This window comes from Trachymyrmex septentrionalis, unplaced genomic scaffold (assembly GCF_001594115.1).
Source record: "Trachymyrmex septentrionalis isolate Tsep2-gDNA-1 unplaced genomic scaffold, Tsep1.0 scaffold246, whole genome shotgun sequence".
Classification (NCBI taxonomy): Eukaryota; Metazoa; Arthropoda; class Insecta; order Hymenoptera; family Formicidae; genus Trachymyrmex; species Trachymyrmex septentrionalis.
In genome coordinates this window covers 101,960-122,248 of record NW_017305404.1, presented here as the reverse complement: position 1 = coordinate 122,248, position 20,289 = coordinate 101,960, and the positions used below count along the sequence as shown (strand labels likewise).

General features: G+C 37.8%; 1 protein-coding gene across 1 annotated transcript in view; it reads right to left on the bottom strand.

Moving 5' to 3' along the window:
* Positions 1–20,289, bottom strand: part of LOC108748839 (BTB/POZ domain-containing protein KCTD9) — a 57,201-nt gene that overhangs the window by 7,156 nt on the left and 29,756 nt on the right. The window contains exons 2-3 of the mRNA XM_018487212.1: positions 5,480–5,601; positions 5,212–5,388 (exon numbers count right to left, since the gene is read on the bottom strand). Of these exons, the coding sequence (XP_018342714.1) occupies positions 5,212–5,388; positions 5,480–5,601 (299 nt within the window). The remainder of the gene's footprint in view (positions 1–5,211; positions 5,389–5,479; positions 5,602–20,289) is intronic.

The window sequence follows — 20,289 nt, the reverse complement described above, 5'->3', positions numbered from 1 at the left end:
AAGGGGGACTTTGCCTTTGAAATTTTCAAAAAATCGATGTTGTTGTTTATTACGGATTCTTAATCTACATGTAAGTAGAAATAAATCTGTCGAAGGGTTTCCCGGATTTCGAACGTTTACGATATTTTCAACGCATTTGAAGTCGACACCGTCAGCGCGCTCTGACCGGCTCAGCGGGGCGCCCGACTAGCTCGGTTCATGCAGGTCTCAGCGCGTCTGACGCAGGTATACAGAGCCTTTTATGCTCAGAGATCTTAGAATCAACATGAGCAGCTACAAGAAGAGGAGGGATGCCTCTATGGAGCAGGCATTGCCGATTAGCGGTAATTATAAACACATTTGTGTAAACACGTTACAAAACTTTAAACGCGTTTTTCTCGAAAACACGTTTTTAAAAATGGCTGCCATTCTCCTGACCGCTGTAATTAACGTATCGACATGAAATTTAGAGAGCATACTCAGAAAATATGTCTTCACGGAATGACGGATCGTTTTTTCGATAGCTTTATTTTTGCATTTATTATTTATCTTTTTATGCGAAAAAAACGCAAAAATTCGATTTTTTTTATATAATTGCCGCCAGTTTCCGAAATTTGCATCAAACGAAAAACCGATCCGTCATTCCATGACCAAAGGTTCACAGATTGTTGATATGCTTTGAATTTGTGTTTCAGATCGACACAGAGAGGGCAGTGATGGCAGCCGTTTAACTCCCGCGATTTGAGGACCTGTTTTCGCGGAGCTACAACGTCCGCCATTTTGTTTTTTTTTTAGAAAAAAAAATTGTTTAATGTTCTGCATATCATGAATAAAAGCAAGAAAAAAACCGCACTCAAAAATCTTTACTCGTTTCCTTCAAAAAAAATAAAACGTAAACACCTGAAAAATGGCACTCCTAAGGCAAAGTCTCCCTTAAAATTTGGCAACGTTTTATTCTCCACCTGTTGTCTTGTATTTTCTCTCTTTCGTTCCAATATATCTCCTCTATATCTGTGACGTCTCCTTCAGTAGAACTCTGAGCATCATTCCTCTTTTAACCCTCTTGTCATCAGATATCAAGGTTACTTATCCTTCCCCATATATCGGTTCACTAAGTTCCGTGCCGCTTTCTCCTATATCTCTGCCAAACATTTTAATTCCCTTTCTGATTCAATAAAAACCTCTCCCTCTCTACTCTCCTTCCATTCCGCTGCCTCGCGTTTCATTGCGTCACTCACAGTATTTAAACGACACTGATGTAATTGGTGTATTTGTAGGTGTATGCGCATATATGTATGTAAATGAGCGTATTGTGTGTGGGTGTATGTGTATACGAGGTCTGGCTATTAAATAACGAGACTGCTTATGAAAAAGAGTGTTTAGATAAAGTACAAAATTGCGAACGAACAGACGTCTCTACCAGTAGATACACGCGCTTCGTAATTCGTGACGTCATCATTATTATTATCTGGCGACACTCAATGTCGCGGTGGAAGAATAGACCGCGACAACTTGCGGCGATCGACCGAATCGCTCGATTCGGGACGATAAGCCGTTTCCGTTTTTCGGCAGAAGCTCGGTACCTTCCGTAAAGCGAGCCACGATTCGCGCTCCACGAACACGGAAGTTTCCAATCAGCACGCGGCCATAGTTAGTAAGGCCAGCCGAAATAAATCAACACACGTTTCGGTTCGAGAAGAAATTGGATCCTCGCACAACCACGCGTTCGCGAAGTGCATGGGAAAAAACAACAAAATTTGTGCTAATCTCCGTCGGACAATTTCTCCTCATGTGCTCCGCGCGTGGCGTCTGATCACGTGTGTAGCTTATGTGCAACAAATAAAACTTTGTTCAAGAAATAAGTGGTGTCAATTCCCTTTAAACACCACTGCAATTCACGCATCTTGTAATCACTTTCCTTTTCTTCCGTAATTACGCATTTCGAGACATTCGCACATCAGCTCCGTTAGTTTTACAGTTCTTGCCTATTTCTTGCAACAAAGATTGCAAGTTTTTCAAACTGTGCAAGGACCTTTTTCACGTTCGGTTTCACTTACTTGATAAGCACCGAAAATAATGGACAAAGAGTTTTATTTTAAAAATTATTCTACAATTGAATGCTCCCCTTCAATGTACTCCCCTCCCCTCGCCACACACCGTTCCATTCGTTTTTTCCATTGGTCAAAGCAATGCGGAAGTCTTCTTTTGTAAGAGCATTTAGGAGCTCCGCCGATTTTTGCTTCACCTTTTCCATCGACTCGAACCGGGTTCCTTTTAAGGCAGACTTGATCTTCGGAAACAGGAAAAAGTCACAGGGTGCTAAATCAGGCGAGTACGGAGCGTGTTCGAGTACTGGAGTGCCTCTAGCGGCTAAATAACGCTTCACAGACAGCGCGTTATGGGCAGGTGCGTTGTCCTGGTGTAAGATCCACGACTTGTTTTTCCACAACTCCGGCCGTTTCTTACGAACTCGCTCTCGCAGTGTTGCCAAAACTGTCAAATAGTAAGTTTGGTTTACAGTTTGACCCTCTGGAACCCATTCAGTCATCACGATGCCGTTGATGTCGAAAAAAACGATTAGCATGGCTTTAAATTTTGATTTCGACATCCTTGCTTTTTTCATTCTTGGCGATGCAGGAGTTTTCCAGTGCATGGATTGCCGCTTAGTTTCAACATCGTATTGGAATATCCAGGTTTCATCGCAAGTGATGATGTTTTCCATCAATTCAGGCTCTTCATCTAACCTCTCAAGAAAATCTGAGCAGATCTGTTGACGGACGAGCTTTTGGTCAGGGGTCAAATTTTTTGGGACCAACTTCGCACAGACTTTCTTCATGTTTAATTCGTCATGTAAAATTTTTCTGACAGTTTCTTTATCGGCGTTTACAGTCTCAGCAATCATCCGAATGCTCATACGACGATCTCCGCGCACAATTTCATTGCTTTTGGTCACTGTTTGCGGAGTTGAAACAGAGACAGGTCGACCTGGACGTTGGTCATCTTCGGTGCTTTCTCGGCCTTCAGAAAACCGTTTATACCATTCGAAAACACGCGCACGAGATAGAGAATTCTCACCATAGGCCTCTTTCAACAATACAACTTATAGCACTCAGTCGGAGTTTTTTTTAATTTAACGAGAAATTTGACATTGATCCGTTGCTCGTGTTTTTCGTCACACATTGTTAACGGCACGAGAAAAAAACAAGTTCGTTTCTAACCTCTATTAGAAAAAATACTACTACTGCGACAAAAACGTGTTTTCGTACTGGAATAGTAGACACTTCCAGCTATCCAACGCTGCATTCGTTTCCCATCCTACCCCTCTAGGACGCCTTCTGCGCGCGCAGTCTCGTTATTTAATAGCCAGACCTGATATGTATGATTTCAGCTATTAGTTATATTAGTTATATTAGTTTACCTCTTATTGCATTGTTGTCTTATTCTGGTTTTGTTACTGGTAAGCTTTGTAACAACAATTTTGCTGACGCCTAACCATTTGCAAGCTACTATTGTCTATTGTATTTATGTTTATGTTAACTATAGTCTATTGTATCATACTTTATTTCTATTACTTTATTAATAGTATATAGTTTTTTCCATACAGCTTTGCAATAAACTAAATTAAATTAAATTAAATTAAATTATTTGAAAACTATAAACATCTAGAAATTTATCTAATAACTTTGAAATACTTATGTGTTCCTGGCAGTTCTGTGCCAGTAGAACGATTATTCTCTGCCACTGGATATCTTATTTCTGAAAGAAATTGTCTCTCAAAAATGTAAAAATTGTAAGTTTTTTAAATAAAATTTACAAACTTGTAATCTAAAAAAGTTGTATTCTAAAAAAACTTCTATTTTAACACATTTTAATTATAGAAAAGATTGTATTCTAAAAAAGTTATATGCAAATAAATAAGTTGTATGAATAAAGAAATAAAGGTTTTAAATTCAGTTATAATTTTTATTTACTTTAATTACTTGTCAATAGGCTAATAAAAAAGAAAACAGCTTTAATTGAACGATTATAAATCGATTATCTCAAAAGAATAACTGATTATAATCGATTTAATCAATTTCGCAGAATAGTCAATTATGTCCATCACTAGTATGTATGTCGTCTAGAACAATAGATGTAAAGCTTATAAGTGAGGTGCCTATAGTCAAATAAGGTATGTTTTTTATTCCTGCACTAGACTAAAATTCTATTTCTCGTTTTAGTTTAATAGCTTGTTCAACAATAAAATAGTAAATTCTGATTAAAAAATCATATAAATTTATAAATAAAAAAAGCAATTGCAACAATAAATTATGGAATGTACTTCGCTGTTATATAAACGTCGATGTTTATAAAATTGACTTACATGATAAAGAATGAATATCAATTAATTACAATATGAATTTAAAGTGTGACGATCTTGTGACAGACGTCGAAGTTAACATGCTTTCGTTGAATTGTGTTATTATTGGATAAACTATTAAACATGAAACTCTGTTAATGTTTCACCATGCATCCTTCTACGACATACACTGTGTAGGTTCATTCTAAAATATAACCATTGTATTTATGACAAGGCTTAATTTGAATGTAAATCTAACTTTGTATTGATTATGACCTGACATTTGGATCGAAATATATATTATACTTATTACTTTTTAACACTAGAAAGATCGGATAAAGATTTTAAAGACCAAATTGGGTCTAACGCGTAACGATCTTTCTAGGTAGACAATTAAATAAAAATTCAACCATTTTATATAATTGAAATTTTTTTTACTAAAATTAAGAACATGAAAAATGATGAAAAGTCACAAAAGGATATCACATGGAAGCAAAATTGAAAAAGTTATATTAGTTTGAATTTCGCGAGGAGCCAAATTGGCTATCTCGGTCCTTTTAATGTTAAATCAATAAAACGATATTTATACGAATGTTTATGTGAATATCTTCTGTGTTGGTTTATTGATACTTTTATCACACGTCACATGATTTATTTGTTCTGAGACTAATTCTTTCACTTGATCTTAAAAAAGTAACTATGAGAATATTAATTTATAGTTTATTAGAAAATTGGTGCGCGCGCGCACACATATACACACGCACACGCAACGCGCGCGCGCGCGCGCACACACACACACACGCGCACACGCAACGCACACGCACACGCACACATTTAACTGTATACATCCATCCCAATAGAAAAAACTGACTAATTAGAAAATGATAATATACCTTGCTAACATACTCATAGGTTCTTTTTTGGTTAAAGTATTCCTAGTTGTGGTAAAATATTTTCCTCCAACATTCAGTGTAATCCATTCCGAATTTTTGCTTAGTTGATTATGGCTCAAAATTTTACTAGTATGTATAAAATTTTCCCCATTTGAAACATATAAAATGTCATCATCTCTGCAAAGAAAAATTGAGAAATATTTTATTAATCCAGAAAATTTTAACGCATTAATATGTCTAAAAATATAAAAGTAAACAAGCTTTTTACCTAATGAGTTTAATATCATCAATTTCACCACCTTGCGATGTAAAAAATCTCTTTGCAGTTATTTCAAATTTTGCGCTAGCTGCCGTTAATAATTCATCTAACGAATGAGTCACTACAAACACCTACAATAAATATATCATATCATAATAAATTACTGAAATTAAATATTTCAATCAAATATTATACTCGTATATTACTTTAGAAAGAAATATAGATACAACTATAAAAATATTATGTCAGTATAATTTAATACAAAAAAATATTAATATTAGAAAAATGAAAAAACTGTTAGGGGCAATTATTTCTTTATTTAAGAAAGTACTTAAAACAAAACTATTACAAATAATTCTCAATCTTAATCAAAGCTCGAATGAATAAATCCAAGGATAAATGTCAATGCAAGCCAACACAAGTTAAACGTATAAATTCATATATTGAAATCTTGAAAAGGATTACAAACGTTTTAACCTATTTGAACCTTAGATCTTCTTCATTGATAACAAAATCCGTTAGTATAATAAAATATGAGAGATAGAATATATTATAAAATTGGAGTATCGTTAATATACATTTATAATGTGATTACAATGTTGTCTGCCGTATCTAACAGAGAATACTTAAATCATACATTTCAAATTATCTGTAATTTAATAATAGTTTCGAATAAATTATTGTATTATAAGTTAGATTAGTTAAAAAACTTATGTAATATTGTTAATAATGACCTGTTAAATAAAACATGTTAACACCGTAACACATTCTAAGTAACCGTAAGACGTTCTAAGAGTATGTGTGTAGCGACTTAGGAGGAGCGGAATATTAATTGAAAGAAAAATCGTTTGCTTTTTTGACATTTAAGACAATAAAGTTTATTGCAGCATAAAACAGATTACTTTCTACAGCACAAATTCAATATGCACAGAAAATTTCTTTCGGACGGAAAAGCACACCGAACTGTAACATAAAACTCTACTGCCGAAAATTGCACCGATCAGAAAAAGACTGGTCGGCCGTGACCACGCGGCATCTTATATACTGGTGTGATTCCAGATTGTTCCCAAAAGTACTAGCAGTAAAAAAATCGGATATGACGTAAAAAAGGAATAATCGAGAACCTTCTCGTTTACTATAGAAAAAAACATGAGAACAATCTAGAATCACTTTGATACGCACTTAACAATTTTTACCGCGTTTTGTTGCGCGAAGATCGACTGGTGATTGTTACTGGCCGCCGCGTCGCTGTGGCGCCTTACTTGGCGAGTAATCAATGAGGACAGTGCTGCGCGCTGGGCGCATTCCTCATTGGTCACTTGCCGCGGTTTCGCATCATGCGTGACGTTGTCACGCGCGAAATGCTAAGTTCACATAAATTTAACGTATACCTTATTAAATTAAATGATAAGCTACCTGTCGCTCCGAACAATGTGAGAGATCAAAAACGATCGGTGGTCATAGATAATGTAACGGGAATAAATAATAATAAATAAATAGACACAAACATGTAAAAATTATATACGATAACCATAGGAAATAAAACATGGAAATGTTAAACTTTCTTAAATAGATATAATGAATCTAATAGTTCTATGTCCTCCTGTACATTTATAAATCACGTTAATTTGTGAAAGTGACGTTAATTTATCTTTTTGAATTCTAATGAAAGAGTTAAGCTTGTTTAATCCCACGTAGGCGAGTCGAACGGCTTTATTGTTCTCGAAAAATCTTTTAAATTTTTCTAAGATAGATGAAATATAAGGTAAAATATCGTGAAAAATGTAGTTATATTTTTTATGTCTGTCTATTTTTTATTATTCGTGTGAGTTTGTCATTTTAATCTCTAAATTTTGTGAGCAATCTTTTTTTAATATTAAAAATTCTCTAAATTTTTTAGCAATCTTTTTTTGATATTAAAAATTAATTTTAAGAAGTATCCGTTGTTTAGTAGAATGTTGATTATTTTATGGAAATTTTTTTCGTGAAAGCTAGGATGTGACAACATTAAATCTTTGTCTGTTAAGCCCGTAATAGTATTTTTTGGCATAATGAGTGGCATTCTATATTCTATTTTCCTTTTAACATAATTCGTCTGCTTGTTAATAACAATATTAGTGTACAATATTATAATCAGGGAATAGAAGTAACTCGTTACTTGTAATTACAACCACAAGTTACTTTTTTGGTAATTTTATTGATAATTGCGTTACTTTCTTTTGATAACTGTAACGATAACGAATTTTATAGTTATTCGGAGTATAAATAAGTTTCCGCCGTTTGACAAACAATAGCGCTACCAGTATGTTATAGTTAAAATTGTCAGTTGTAAAACGTCATATCGTAAGGTTGGACATCTGGCAAGAATATAACCTTGAAATATTAGCGATTTTGCATCAGCATCTTATATCTTTTTTCGTGCGAAAATGTCGAGTTTTGAGCCGAATAAGCATCATTTGCGGGAGCTTTTGATTTACTTCTTTAATTTGAAGAAATCTGCAGCTGAGGCGCATCGATTGCTTGTAGAAGCATATGGTGAGGCTGCCTTAAGTGAGAGAAGTTGCCGTGAGTGGTTTCAAAAGTTTAAGAACGGTGAATTTGACGTCGAAGACAAAGAACGTAGCGGAAGGCCGAAAGTGTACGAAGACGCGGAATTGGAAGCATTATTGGATGAAGATTCGTGCCAAACGCAAGAAGCACTTGCACTTACATTAGGAGTGACTCAACCAGCAATTTCACATCGCTTAAAATCGTTGGGAATGATTCAAAAGCAAGGAAATTGGGTTCCATATGAACTGAAGCCGAGAAACGTTGAACGCCGATTTTTCACATGTGAAATGCTGCTTGCCAGGCATAAAATACGAAAGGGTTTTTTGCACCGTGTAGTCACTGGTGATGAAAAATGGATCCACTACGATAACCCAAAGAAGAAGAAATCATGAGGACCACCTGGCCATGCTTCAACATCGACAACCAAGCCGAACATTCATGGGGAAAAAGCTCATGTTGTGTATTTGGTGGGATCAGCTAGGTGTCGTTTATTATGAGTTGCTCAAACCGAACGAAACCATTACTGGGGCTCTCTACCGAACACAATTGATGAGATTGAGCCGAGCACTCAAGGAAAAACGCGCCCACTACTACTCCAGACACGACAAAGTTATTCTTCTGCATGATAATGCTCGTCCACATGTTGCGGCGCCGGTCAAAACCTACTTGGAAACACTCAATTGGGAAGTTTTACCCCACCCGCCGTATTCACCAGACATTGCTCCTTCTGATTACTATCTGTTTCGATCGATGGCGTATGGCCTGTCTGAGCAACACTTCACATCATATGAAGATACCAAAAATTGGGTCGATTCGTGGATAGCTTCAAAAGATGAAGCGTTTTTCCGACGCGGTATCCGTATGCTGCCAGAAAGATGGGAAAAAGTAGGTGGCTAGCGATGGACAATACTTCGAATAAAACATTAGGTTCTTTCACAATAAATGCCCAATTTTTGATAAAAAACGGCGGAAACTTATTTATACTCCTAATACTTTTATCGTTACTTCGCATATGATTAGACACGATTCGATTGAACGCAAGCCACTTATAGTGCTCTTGAGACTAGAAAGCCCCTAGGTACTCATCCGTTGTGATTGTAGTCAATTTTAAAAAAGTAACGAAAAAATAACAAAAAGTTTCTCAAGTAATGGTAACAGTAACTTATAAAACTTTCTCAAGTAATGGTAACTGTAAATTGTAACGGTAACTGTAATGGTAACGAGTTATTTTAAAAAATCGGTAACAAATAACGATAACTTATTACTTTTTCTACTCGGTAACTTGTTACTTTTAAAAAATAACTTTTCACACATTCCCTGATTATAACACTCAACTTCATAATAAATAAATGCTCTTGATTCATAGTGCAGTCAGCAATGTACTGTTTTTTTTACATCATTATTACTTCATCAAAATCATATATTTTCATATACATATATAGTGTGTTCACCGTCTGTACAATTTTTCAGATATTTTTGATAGTTAAAAAAAAAGTTAAAAGATCAATATTCATCTGTTTTATACAACACACAATAAAAAAATAAAAAAAATTATTTTTCATAAAAAATCGAAGTCTTCTTAAATTTTTTAATAACAAAAATACAAAGACTCTTCGGGGACTTCCGGTTGCGAGGTGAGTAGAGACACACGCAGTTTAATCAGAGAGTGTAAGTTTTCCAAAGGTGCTGTAGAGAGTTTCCCCCCGGGGAGTTTTTTGTTACAGACGACGAGGGTCGTAAAACCCGGAGCTAAGCAAAAAGTAGCTCGTTTTTTCTAGAAGAAGGGCGAGTGAAAGAGAGGAAAAAGAACATCCTAACCTGAAAACACCAAAGTGTCAAACACGCGGTCGGGAACCTAGTTTGCGCAAGCGCGGGCATAAAATCGCCAGCGAGTGAGTGAGGACGAGAGATAGGGAGAGAGAGAGAGAGAGAGAGAGAGAGAGAGAGAGAGAGAGAGAGAGAGAGAAAGTTTAGACAGGAAGTGTGTATTCTCGCGACCGAACGAATTCATGAGTAATCGCGGCGTGCGCGCAGTGACGAGCCCGGGGAGGAGAGAGGTTCGAGGAGAGGAATGAGCGAGAGAGCTGAGAGAGAGAGAGAGAGAGACGAAACTTTAATCGGGTCGGCAGAGGTTGATGGGGACAAGGTGCATGAATGGTTGAGCGACAAGTGGGGAAACGTAAGCGTAGCGAAGGGAATAGAGGTAAAGAAGAAGGAAGACGAGAGTGGGCCGGGGAAAGGAAGGAGAGGCAGACGGACTAGGGCGGAGAGTTTGGGGCGAGAAGGAAGGGACAGCAGTGCGAGCGGTAGTATTGTTTCGTATTTATCAAAACGCAATAGAGGTAGCGGTTCCGATTCGGAGCAGGAGGATAAGGAAAAGAAGAAGCAGAGGGTAAAGATCGAAAAGGAGAACGCGAATTCGAAGGAGGAGCGAAAAGAAAAGACAGAATTTAGAATGGAGAAAATAGAAGAGATGATGAGAAGATTGCTGGAGGAAGCTAAACAAGAAATTCTGGACAAAGTAGAGCAAAAAGGAGAGGAAATAAAGAGAGAGCTAAAAAAGGAAATGAAGGAGGAGATTGAGAAAATAAGAAAGGAAGAAAGAAAGGCAAGAGAGAAATTAGAGAACGAGTTAAAAGAATTAAAAGAAAAAGTGCAAGAGATGGAGAAGAAGAACATAGATCAAGAAAGAAGAGAGAGAAGATTAAATATTGTGATAAAAGGGGTAGAAGTAAAAGGGGGAAATGTAAATGTAAGAGAGGCAATGACAGGCGTGTTTGAGAAAATGGGAGTGTATGAGAGGGAAATAAATGTGAAAGATGCATATATGATAAGAGTGAAAGAGAATGAGAGTATGATAGTGGCAAAATTGAACAGCATGTATGATAAACGAATGATAATGGAGAAAAAAAGTAAACTGAGAGGTACGAGAGTGTATGTGGATGATGATATGACGAAGAGTGAAAGAGACAGACAGAGTGCAATTAGGGTGTGGGCAAAGAAGGAGAGAGATAAAGGTATGCGTGTGAAAGTAGGGTTTGGGAGGGGATGGCTGAATGGAAAAGAGTATGTGTGGGAGAACGATAGAAGATGTATGTGTGAAGTGAATTTTTAAAGAGTGCTTGCAGTGTGAATAAGAAAAAAGAGGGATTAAATCAAATAGAAAGGGGTGAAAGGAGGAGAGGGAAAAGGGTAAGGGGGGTGGTATGGAATGTTGCAGGGTTAAAAAAGAAGGATGAAGAGTTCTGGGAATTTTTGAAAGATTTTGATGTGATTGGGTTGATAGAAACGTGGGTGGATGAAAGAGGGTGGGAGAAGATGAAAGATAAAATGCCAGAAGGATGGCGCTGGAAGTGCCAGGTAGCTAGGAGAGAGGGGAAGATGGGAAGAGCGAAAGGGGGAATTGTGACTGGAGTGAGAAGGGAATTAGTGGAAAGGGAAATTGGGTATGATGAGAGAGATGGCATTCAAGAAAGGGAAGTGGTTATAGACAGGGAGAGGTGGAGATTTGTAATAGTATATAATAGGGAGGGACAAAAAGAAGGTCTGGAGGCTCTAAAAGAGGTGATTAAAGAAGAGGAAGAGGGAATTTTAATGATAGCAGGGGATTTTAATGCAAGAATAGGGGGAGAAGAAGGGTGGAATAGACAAAGTACAGAGGGAGATGTAATAAAGGAGGAAGCTAGTAGAGACTCTAAAGATAAAGTAGTGAACAAACAAGGAAGGGATTTGATGGAGGTGGTAGAAGAAAGAGGTTGGATGGTTCTGAATGGAGTTAAGGAAGGGGATGAGAAGGGGGAGTGGACATATGAGAAGGGAGGAGGGAGGTCAGTTATTGACTTGGGTATAGTGAACTGGGAGGCTTGGGAGAGAGTAGGGAGATTTGAAGTAGGGTGTAGGGGGGAGTCAGACCATCAGCCAATTATGATAGAGCTAGGGACATATTATGAAAGGGAGGAAGAGAGGAGGGGGGAAGAACTAAGATTACAGGATTGGTCAGTGGAGGGTATAGGAAAGTACAGGACGGCTATAGAAAAGATAGAATGGAAAGGAGGAGGGGTGAGAGAGAGATGGGAGGAGTTGGAAAGAGAAATTAATAAGGCGGTGGAGTATAAAAAAAGGGGGAAGAGGAAAGGGATTGGATGGAGTCCGTGGTGGGACGCAGAGTGTAGGAAAAAAAAGAGAGAGATGAATAGATTGAGAAGGCGGTATAGGAGAGAACAGGGAGAAGGAAGGCATGAAGAATTCGTACGGTGCAAAAAGGAATATAGAAAGTTGTGTGAAGAGAAAGAGGTGGAACAGAAGAAACGGGAGGAAAAAGAGGTAGAAAATATAAAGACAGAATCGGAAGCATGGAAATTTATAAACAAAGGGAGGAAGAAAAGGGAGGGAGTATGTAAAGAGATTACGATGGAAGAGTGGGTCAAGTACTTCAGGGAAAGTTTAGGAGGAGTCGAGGAAAGAAAAGAGGAGGGAAGTAGAATACGGGGAGTGGATAGGGTAGGAGACGGGGGGATAGGGATAGAAGAGGTAAAAAATGAAATAAAAAGGTTAAAAAGAGGGAAAGCAGCAGGAATGGATGGAATAAAGAATGAGGCATGGAAAGAAGGAGGGGAAATAATAGGGAAAAGGTTGGAGGAGATATTAAAGGGGGTATGGGAAGGGGAAGGGTTCCCAGAGAGCTGGAGAGTAGGAGTAGTGGTACCGATATGGAAACGAGGAGAGAGAAGAGAGACCGGGAATTATAGAGGGGTGACGATGACGAGTACGGGGTATAAGGTATATGCGAATATTTTAAACAGAAAGTTAGTGGAGGAGCTTGATGCGAAGGGTGGATGGAGCCGGACGCAGGCTGGTTTTAGGAAAGGAAGAGGGACAGTGGAAAATGTTAAGATCTTAAAATATGTAGTAGGAAGAAAGTTAAAACAGAAAAAGAAAGTATGGGCATTCTTCATAGATCTGAAGGCAGCTTTTGACAGAGTGGATAGGAACGTTCTATGGGAAATGATGAGAAAAAGAGGGGTGAGTGAGGGTTTAATAGATAGAGTTATGGAGGTATATGAGGAGACGAGATGTGTCGTGAGGATAGGGGAGAACGTATCAAGGGAATTCTGGGTGGAAAAGGGGGTTAGGCAGGGTTGCCCAATGAGTCCGACCCTGTTTAACATATATATAGCAGATATCGAGGAGGAATTAAAAAAAGGGAATGGAGGGATTTGGGTGGGAAATGAGAAGATGTGGTCAATAGAGTATGCTGATGACATAGTGATGCTAGCTGAGGAAGAAGAAGGATTAAGAGACATGATAAGGAGAGTAAAAAGGTACATAGAGGGGAAAAGGTTAGAATTGAGTGTCGATAAATCCAAGGTGATGGTGTTTAAAAATAAGGGAGGAAGGGATAAAGAGAGATTCTGGTGGTGGGGGGAGAAAAGGATAGAGGAAGTGAAAGAATATAAATATTTAGGGTATGTGATAACGCGACATGGAGGGGATAAAGAACATGTGAGAGAAAGAGTGAGAAGAGCTAGAGTGGCTATGGGATGGGTATGGAGTTATGGGGAGAGAAAATTTAAGGGGGATATAAGATGGAGGTTAAAACTATTTGATAGTATAGTGAAAGGAATTTTATTGTATGGAGTGGAAATGTGGGGATATAGAGAGTGGAAGGAGGTAGAAGCGATTCATGAAAAATATTTGAAGTGGATCCTAGGTTTGGAAAAAGTAACACCAGGCTATATAGTAAGGGAAGAGTTAAAAAGAAATAAGCTAAGGGTAGAAACGGGATGGAGGGCAGGGAAGTTTGAAGAAAAATTAGAGAAAGGAGAGGGAGGGAAATTTGGGAAGATGTGCATGATTGAGAAGAGAAAGAGTGAAAGAGAGAAGGATAGGAGGGAATGGACAAAAGAGAGTATAGAGAGGGGGAATTATCTATGGAGAGGAGGCATGAGTGAGGCAGCCATGAATGAATGTGGAGAGAATAAGTGGGAGTGCCTGAGGGAAAGGGATATAGAAGTGGATGTACAAGAGAGAGGAGAGGAAGTGAGAGCGTCTAGGTCGTGCGTGAGTTATAGGAGAGTGTATGGGATACCGATGTATATAAGAACGTGTAAGAGAAATGAGGGAAAAAGACTGGTGAAAATAGCAAGATGGAGATGCGGGAATGAGGAGAGGGGGAATAAGTATTGGCTGAATGAGGAGGAGAGGAAGTGTAGATTGTGTGAAAGAGAGAGAGAGAATGTGGATCATTTAAAGAATAAGTGCGTGTATGTGAGGGAGAGAGGAGGAAGAAATGTGGATGGGGGTGTGTGTGTTTTAAATGAAGATGGGAGAGGAATCGGATGGATGGAGATGATAGAGCGTCTCAGGAGAGATAGAGAGAGAGAAAGAGAGAGAGAGAGAGAGAGAGAGGGGAGTGAGGGAGTGAGGAAATGAATGGATAGTTTTAAGACTGTGTAAAAATGTCAAATGTAAATAATAATTTGTACAATATAATGAGATGTGAAAAAGGAAGTCCATTGCGAGCACTGTATGTGGAAAGCAATAAAGTTATATATATATACAAAGACTCTTCGTATATAAAATAAATAACAACAAATGAAGGGCGAAGTAAGAATCAGCGCATTCCTTAAAAAAACATATAATTAAAGACATAAATTAAAAGTACAGGACTTCCGGTTATGGGTGAGTACAGGCGAAAGCAAAGAAATTTATTCTATAAGGAGAAGTAAAATTGGAGAATCTGATTCTGCGTAATCTACTCCCGTGAGAGGGAGTTTGTTTGTATAGATCCGGGTGAAAGGCAAGCAAAAGATAGCCACAGTTTTCTCGCACCAGAAAGGAGCAATAGGAGAAGAAGGAAGGGTGACAGCGGACCTAACCTCAAAAAGCGCCGAAACACGGGTACAGAGAAGGAGTAACATCGGTGCGGAGAAACACGTGGAAGGGAAGTGACGTACGTATGACGTCATCGCGACGATAAGCGAATACAAGGCGCGCGCACCGACACTAGAGTGAACAGACGTATGAAAGAAAAAGAGGAGGAGGAAAAGTCTGTGGAAGGGAGTACGGATAGTGGAAGTCTCAGTCGAACAAGAGAGTGGGTGTGGGGAAAACACTGGACAGTAGCGGGGAGGGCGGGCGGAGAGTACGAGAAAGAAGAGAGAGTGACGGAGAAAGAAAGCGTGGACGAGAAAAGCACCGTAAGTGGGAACAGCTACCAGCGCCGAGGGAGGCCGACGAAAGCCGAGAGTTTATTGAGGGAAAGAAGGCAAAGTACAAGCAGCGCGTCGTCGGTGCTAGACTCATTTGAGAGGTGGAAAGCGAAGCGCGCGAGAGAAGAAAGTCAGGCTGAGAAAGAAACGCAAAGAAATACAAAGAAGAAGAAGGAGACCGCAAAAATAATTAAAATGTCGGATGTAAAGGTAGAGGATCTGGAAAATATAATAAGAAAAGTGATAGGAGAAGAGAATGATAAGTTTAGGAAGAAATGGAAGGAAGATAATGAGAAATTTAAAGAAGAATTAAAAGAGAATTTTAGAGAAATGAAAGAAGAATTTGAAGAAAAAGAGAAGAAATGGAAAGAAGAAAACGAAGAACTGAAAAGAAGAATAAATCAGATGGAGAGAAGAGAAAAGAAAGCGAATATTGTAATTAGGGGGGTGGGGAATACGGAAGATAGTGCTCTAAAAATCGCGAAAGAAGTAGTTAGAAATACGGGAGGGGGGGAGGTAGAATCAGAAATAGTAGACGCGTTTAATATAGGGAGAGGGGGAGCTAAGGTAATTTTAGTTAAAATGAGTAGTTACGATAGTAAAAGAGAAGTAATGAAGAATAGAAGTAAGCTAAAAGGGTCGAGAATATATGTAGACGCGGACCTGACAAGCGAAGATGATAAAATTCAGAGAAATATTAGAAAGTGGGCGAAAGCGGAGAGTGCGAAAGGGAAAAGAGTAAATGTAAGAACGGGAAAATGTTTGGTAGATGGAACAATGTATGAATGGGATGAGGAGAGACAAGAGATGAGAAAGGGGTTTCAAAGGGGGCAGGGGGGGAGAGGGAGGGGAGATAGAGATGAAAATATGGATGAATGAGGATCGAAAGAAAGGGGTGGATGGAGAGAGAAAGAAGAATGTATGTAATATGGAAAGAATGAAAGAAGATGTCAGTAGAGAGAGAAGAAAGAACGAATGTAGTAGAGAAAGAAAGAAGTGTGAATGTGGTGGAGAGAGTACGAGAGTGTATGGAAAACAGGAGAGATGGGAGAGGGAAAGAAGGAATGAAGTGAATAGAAGAAAAGAAAGAAATAGAAATAACAGAAGTAAGAAAAAGGGGGAAGGGAAAGTAAGAGGTGAGAGAGAAGTGGAAGAGATTAAGATAGTAGGATGGAACGTGGCAGGAGTAAAAAACAAAAAAGCAGATTTTTGGGAGTACATAAGAGGATTTGATGTAATTGGATTGATGGAAACGTGGATAGAGAAGAAGGAATGGGAAGATTTGAAAGCAAAATTACCAGAAGGGTGGAATTGGAAATGCCAGGAAGCAGAACGTAAACATAGAAAAGGAAGAGCAATGGGAGGAATAATCACGGGGATAAGAAAAGAGTTAGTAGAAATTATAGGAGAAAGAGAGGAAGAAGAGGGGATACAAGAAAGAAGGATTGAGACAGGAGGAGTGATATGGAGAATTATTAATGTATATAATAGAGAAGGAAGGAAAGAGACATTAGAAAATATAAAGAAGGAGGTAAAAGAAGATGAGGAGGAAAATATGATCATATTAGGGGATTTTAACGCGAGGATAGGAATAGAAGGAGGATGGGAGGAAAGTGAGATAGTAAATGAGGTAGTAAAAAGAAACTCGAAAGATAAGAAGATAAATGGGGAAGGAAGAGAGATGTTAAAAATGGTAGAGGAGAGAGGCTGGATAATAATGAATGGCCAAAAAAGAGGAGATGAAATGGGAGAGTGGACATATGAAAAAGACGATAGAAAAACTGTGATAGATTACGGGATTGTAAATTGGAGTGCATGGGAGAGGATAAAAGAATTGAAGGTAGGGGATAGAATAGAGTCAGATCACCAACCAATAGAAGTAATAATAAAAAATAAATGGAAGAAAGAGGAAATAGAGGAGAGTAGTGTGGGAGGGCAAGTGCAGGATTGGACAGAAGAGGGAGAAAAAAAGTATAGAGAAAATATACAAAAGGTCAGATGGAAGGAAACGGAAGGAGGAAAAGAATGGAAGGAGCTACAGGAAGAAATTAAGAAAGCAATGTCAAGGAAAGAAAAAACAAAGAAAAGAGGGTTAGGATGGGTGCCGTGGTGGGACAGAGAATGTAAAGTGGAAAAGAGAAAAGCGCATAAAGCTAGAAGAGAGTATAGAAAAGGTCAAGAGGAAGGAAAGTATAGAGAATACATAAAGAAAAGGAAAGATTACAGGGAATTATGTGAGAGGAAGAAGAAAGAATATATGAAAAGGGAAGAGAAGGAAGTAGAAAAAATAAGGACTGAAAAACAGGCATGGAATTTTATAAACAAGAATAGGAAAAGAAGGCAGGAAATAAGTAAAGAAATAACAATGGAAAAGTGGGAGAAATTCTTCATGGAAACGTTAGGAGGAGATAAGCAGATAGCAATTGCTGAAAAAAGAATAGAGAGAGATAGAAGAGGAGACGAGGAGTTAGAGATGGAAAAGGTCTACGAGGAAATAAAAAGGTTAAAGAAAGGTAAAGCAGCAGGAATAGATGAGTTAAAAAACGAGGTATGGATAAGTGGGGGGGAAAAAGTGTGGAAGAAGTTAGGAGAAGTAATAAAGAAAGTATGGAGTGGAGAAGGTATACCAGAGGAATGGAGGATAGGAATGGTAGTACCTATATGGAAGAGAGGAGAGAAGAAAGACGTAAAAAACTACAGAGGAGTGACTTTAATGTGTACATCTTATAAAATATATACGAATATATTAAACAAGAGAATCGTTGAAGAATTAGATGATAAGAATGGGTGGGGAAGATCACAAGCAGGTTTTAGAAAGGGAAGAAGCACAATAGAGAATATAAAGATACTAAAATATTTAATAGGAAGAAGGTTAAAGGATAAAAAGAAGTTATGGGTGTTGTTTGCAGATCTAAAAGCAGCGTTTGATAATATAGATAGAGCAGTACTATGGGATATGATGAAGAAAAGAGGAATTACAGAAAGTATAATAGATAGGGTGAGGGAGATTTATGAGGATACGAGATGCAGAGTAAGGATAGGGGATGAAGAAACAGAAGAATTTAGGGTGAAGAAAGGAGTGAGGCAAGGGTGTCCGCTTAGCCCAACGTTATTTAATATATATATTGCCGACATTGAAGAGGAAATGGAAAAAGGGCCAGGCGGAGTAAAAGTAGGGAGTAGTAAAGTATGGACACTGGAATACGCGGATGATATTGTAATGGTAGCGGAAGAGGAAGGACAGATGAGAGTGATGTTGAGGATGCTGAAAGGATATTTGGAGAGAAAGAAGCTAGAATTAAGTACGGAAAAGTCGAAAGTTGTGGTATTCCAAAATGATGGAGGAAGAAAGAAAGTAGGAAGCTGGTGGTGGGGGGAAAAAAAAATAGAAGAAGTGAAGGAAATTAAATATCTAGGATATATTATGAAAAGTAATAATAAGGAGGATGGACATATAAGAGAGAGGGTAAGAAAAGCCAGGATAGCAATGGGGTGGATATGGAGCTTTGGGGAGAGAAAGTTTAAGGGGGACATAAGATGGAGAGTGAAGTTATTCGATAGCATAGTGAAGGGGATACTTTTATATGGGGTGGAGATATGGGGGTATAAAGAATGGAAGGAAGTAGAGAAGCTGCAAGAGAAATATTTAAGATGGATATTAAAGTTGGATGGAACAACACCGGGATATGTAGTAAGAGAAGAATTGAAAAGAGAGAAAATAAGAATTGAAGCAGGCAAGAGAGCAGGGTGGTTTGAGGACAAAATGGAGTGTGGAAAAGTAGGAGAAATAGGACAGAGATGTATTAAAGAAAGAAGAAGAGAGGAGAAAGAGAGGGAGGAAAAAGATTGGACAAAGGAAAGTATAGAGAGGCGGAACTATTTGTGGAGGTGTGGTAGAAGTGAAGAAGCACTGCAGGAAGAAGGAGAGGACAAGTGGACCAGGATGAAAGACAGAGATACGGAGGTAGACGAACAGGAGAGGGGATTTAAAGTGAGTAAATCAAAGTCATGTGAGGAATACAGATGGGTACAAGGTATCCCAGAATATATAAGAAGAAACAAAAATAGGACCGAGGGAAAGAAAATACAGAGAGTAGCAAGATGGAGGTGCGGAAATGAAACGAAGGGAAATAAGTATTGGTTGAAGGATGAGGAGAGAAGATGTAGATTGTGTGGATGGGAGAGTGAGTCAGTAAGACACCTGAGAGTATGTGTAGGTTTGGATGGAGAGAATGAAGATGAAATAGATGTATTAAACGAGGATGGGAGAGGATATGAGTGGATGGTGAAAGTTGAGAGAAAGAGAATGAATGAAAGAGAAATAAACAAAGAGAATGATTGATAAATATAAAGAATCAAATTGTAATTAAATAGTAATTAAGGAAGTTATGTAATCACAATGGTGGAAACATTAATAAACAATTATAATTAAAAGTACAGAAAAGATAAAAAAAGAAGAAAAGATGTATACTAAGAAATAATAACGGTAAAAGGTAAACATATAACATTATAAGTTTCGGCTACCGGATTGAGCCATCTTCAGATGTTAACATAATGGAAACAAAATCAAAAAATAATTGTCGCAAAAATTCACAGATTAAGAATACACGCAGGTCGATTGAGTCTCGATGTAGAACTCGACATTATATATACGATTGAACAGTCAAAAAAGTGTCATGTCTCATAGCAAAGTTCAGCAAACATATGTAAAAGATCAAAACTAATGTGTCCATATAATTATAACAAATAAATGCATAAAAGCATAAAGAAAAATGAAATGCAGATGTGAAAAAACGGACATTGCGTATCGATTAATGTGAACGCTCGCTGAAACGAATCACCACGCACTAAATTTTTTAATAACACCATAGAATTTTTCCATAATATTGTAGGGGTCTTCAGGACAAATTCAAATTATTACTGAAATGTCATTTTCATTGATGTTTTATTGATTTTATTGATACTGAATTTCAAATTTGTAATATTATTTGAAACAGTAATACTTACAACACAGAACATACATACATACATGTACTTATTTAATAAAATAAAAAAATA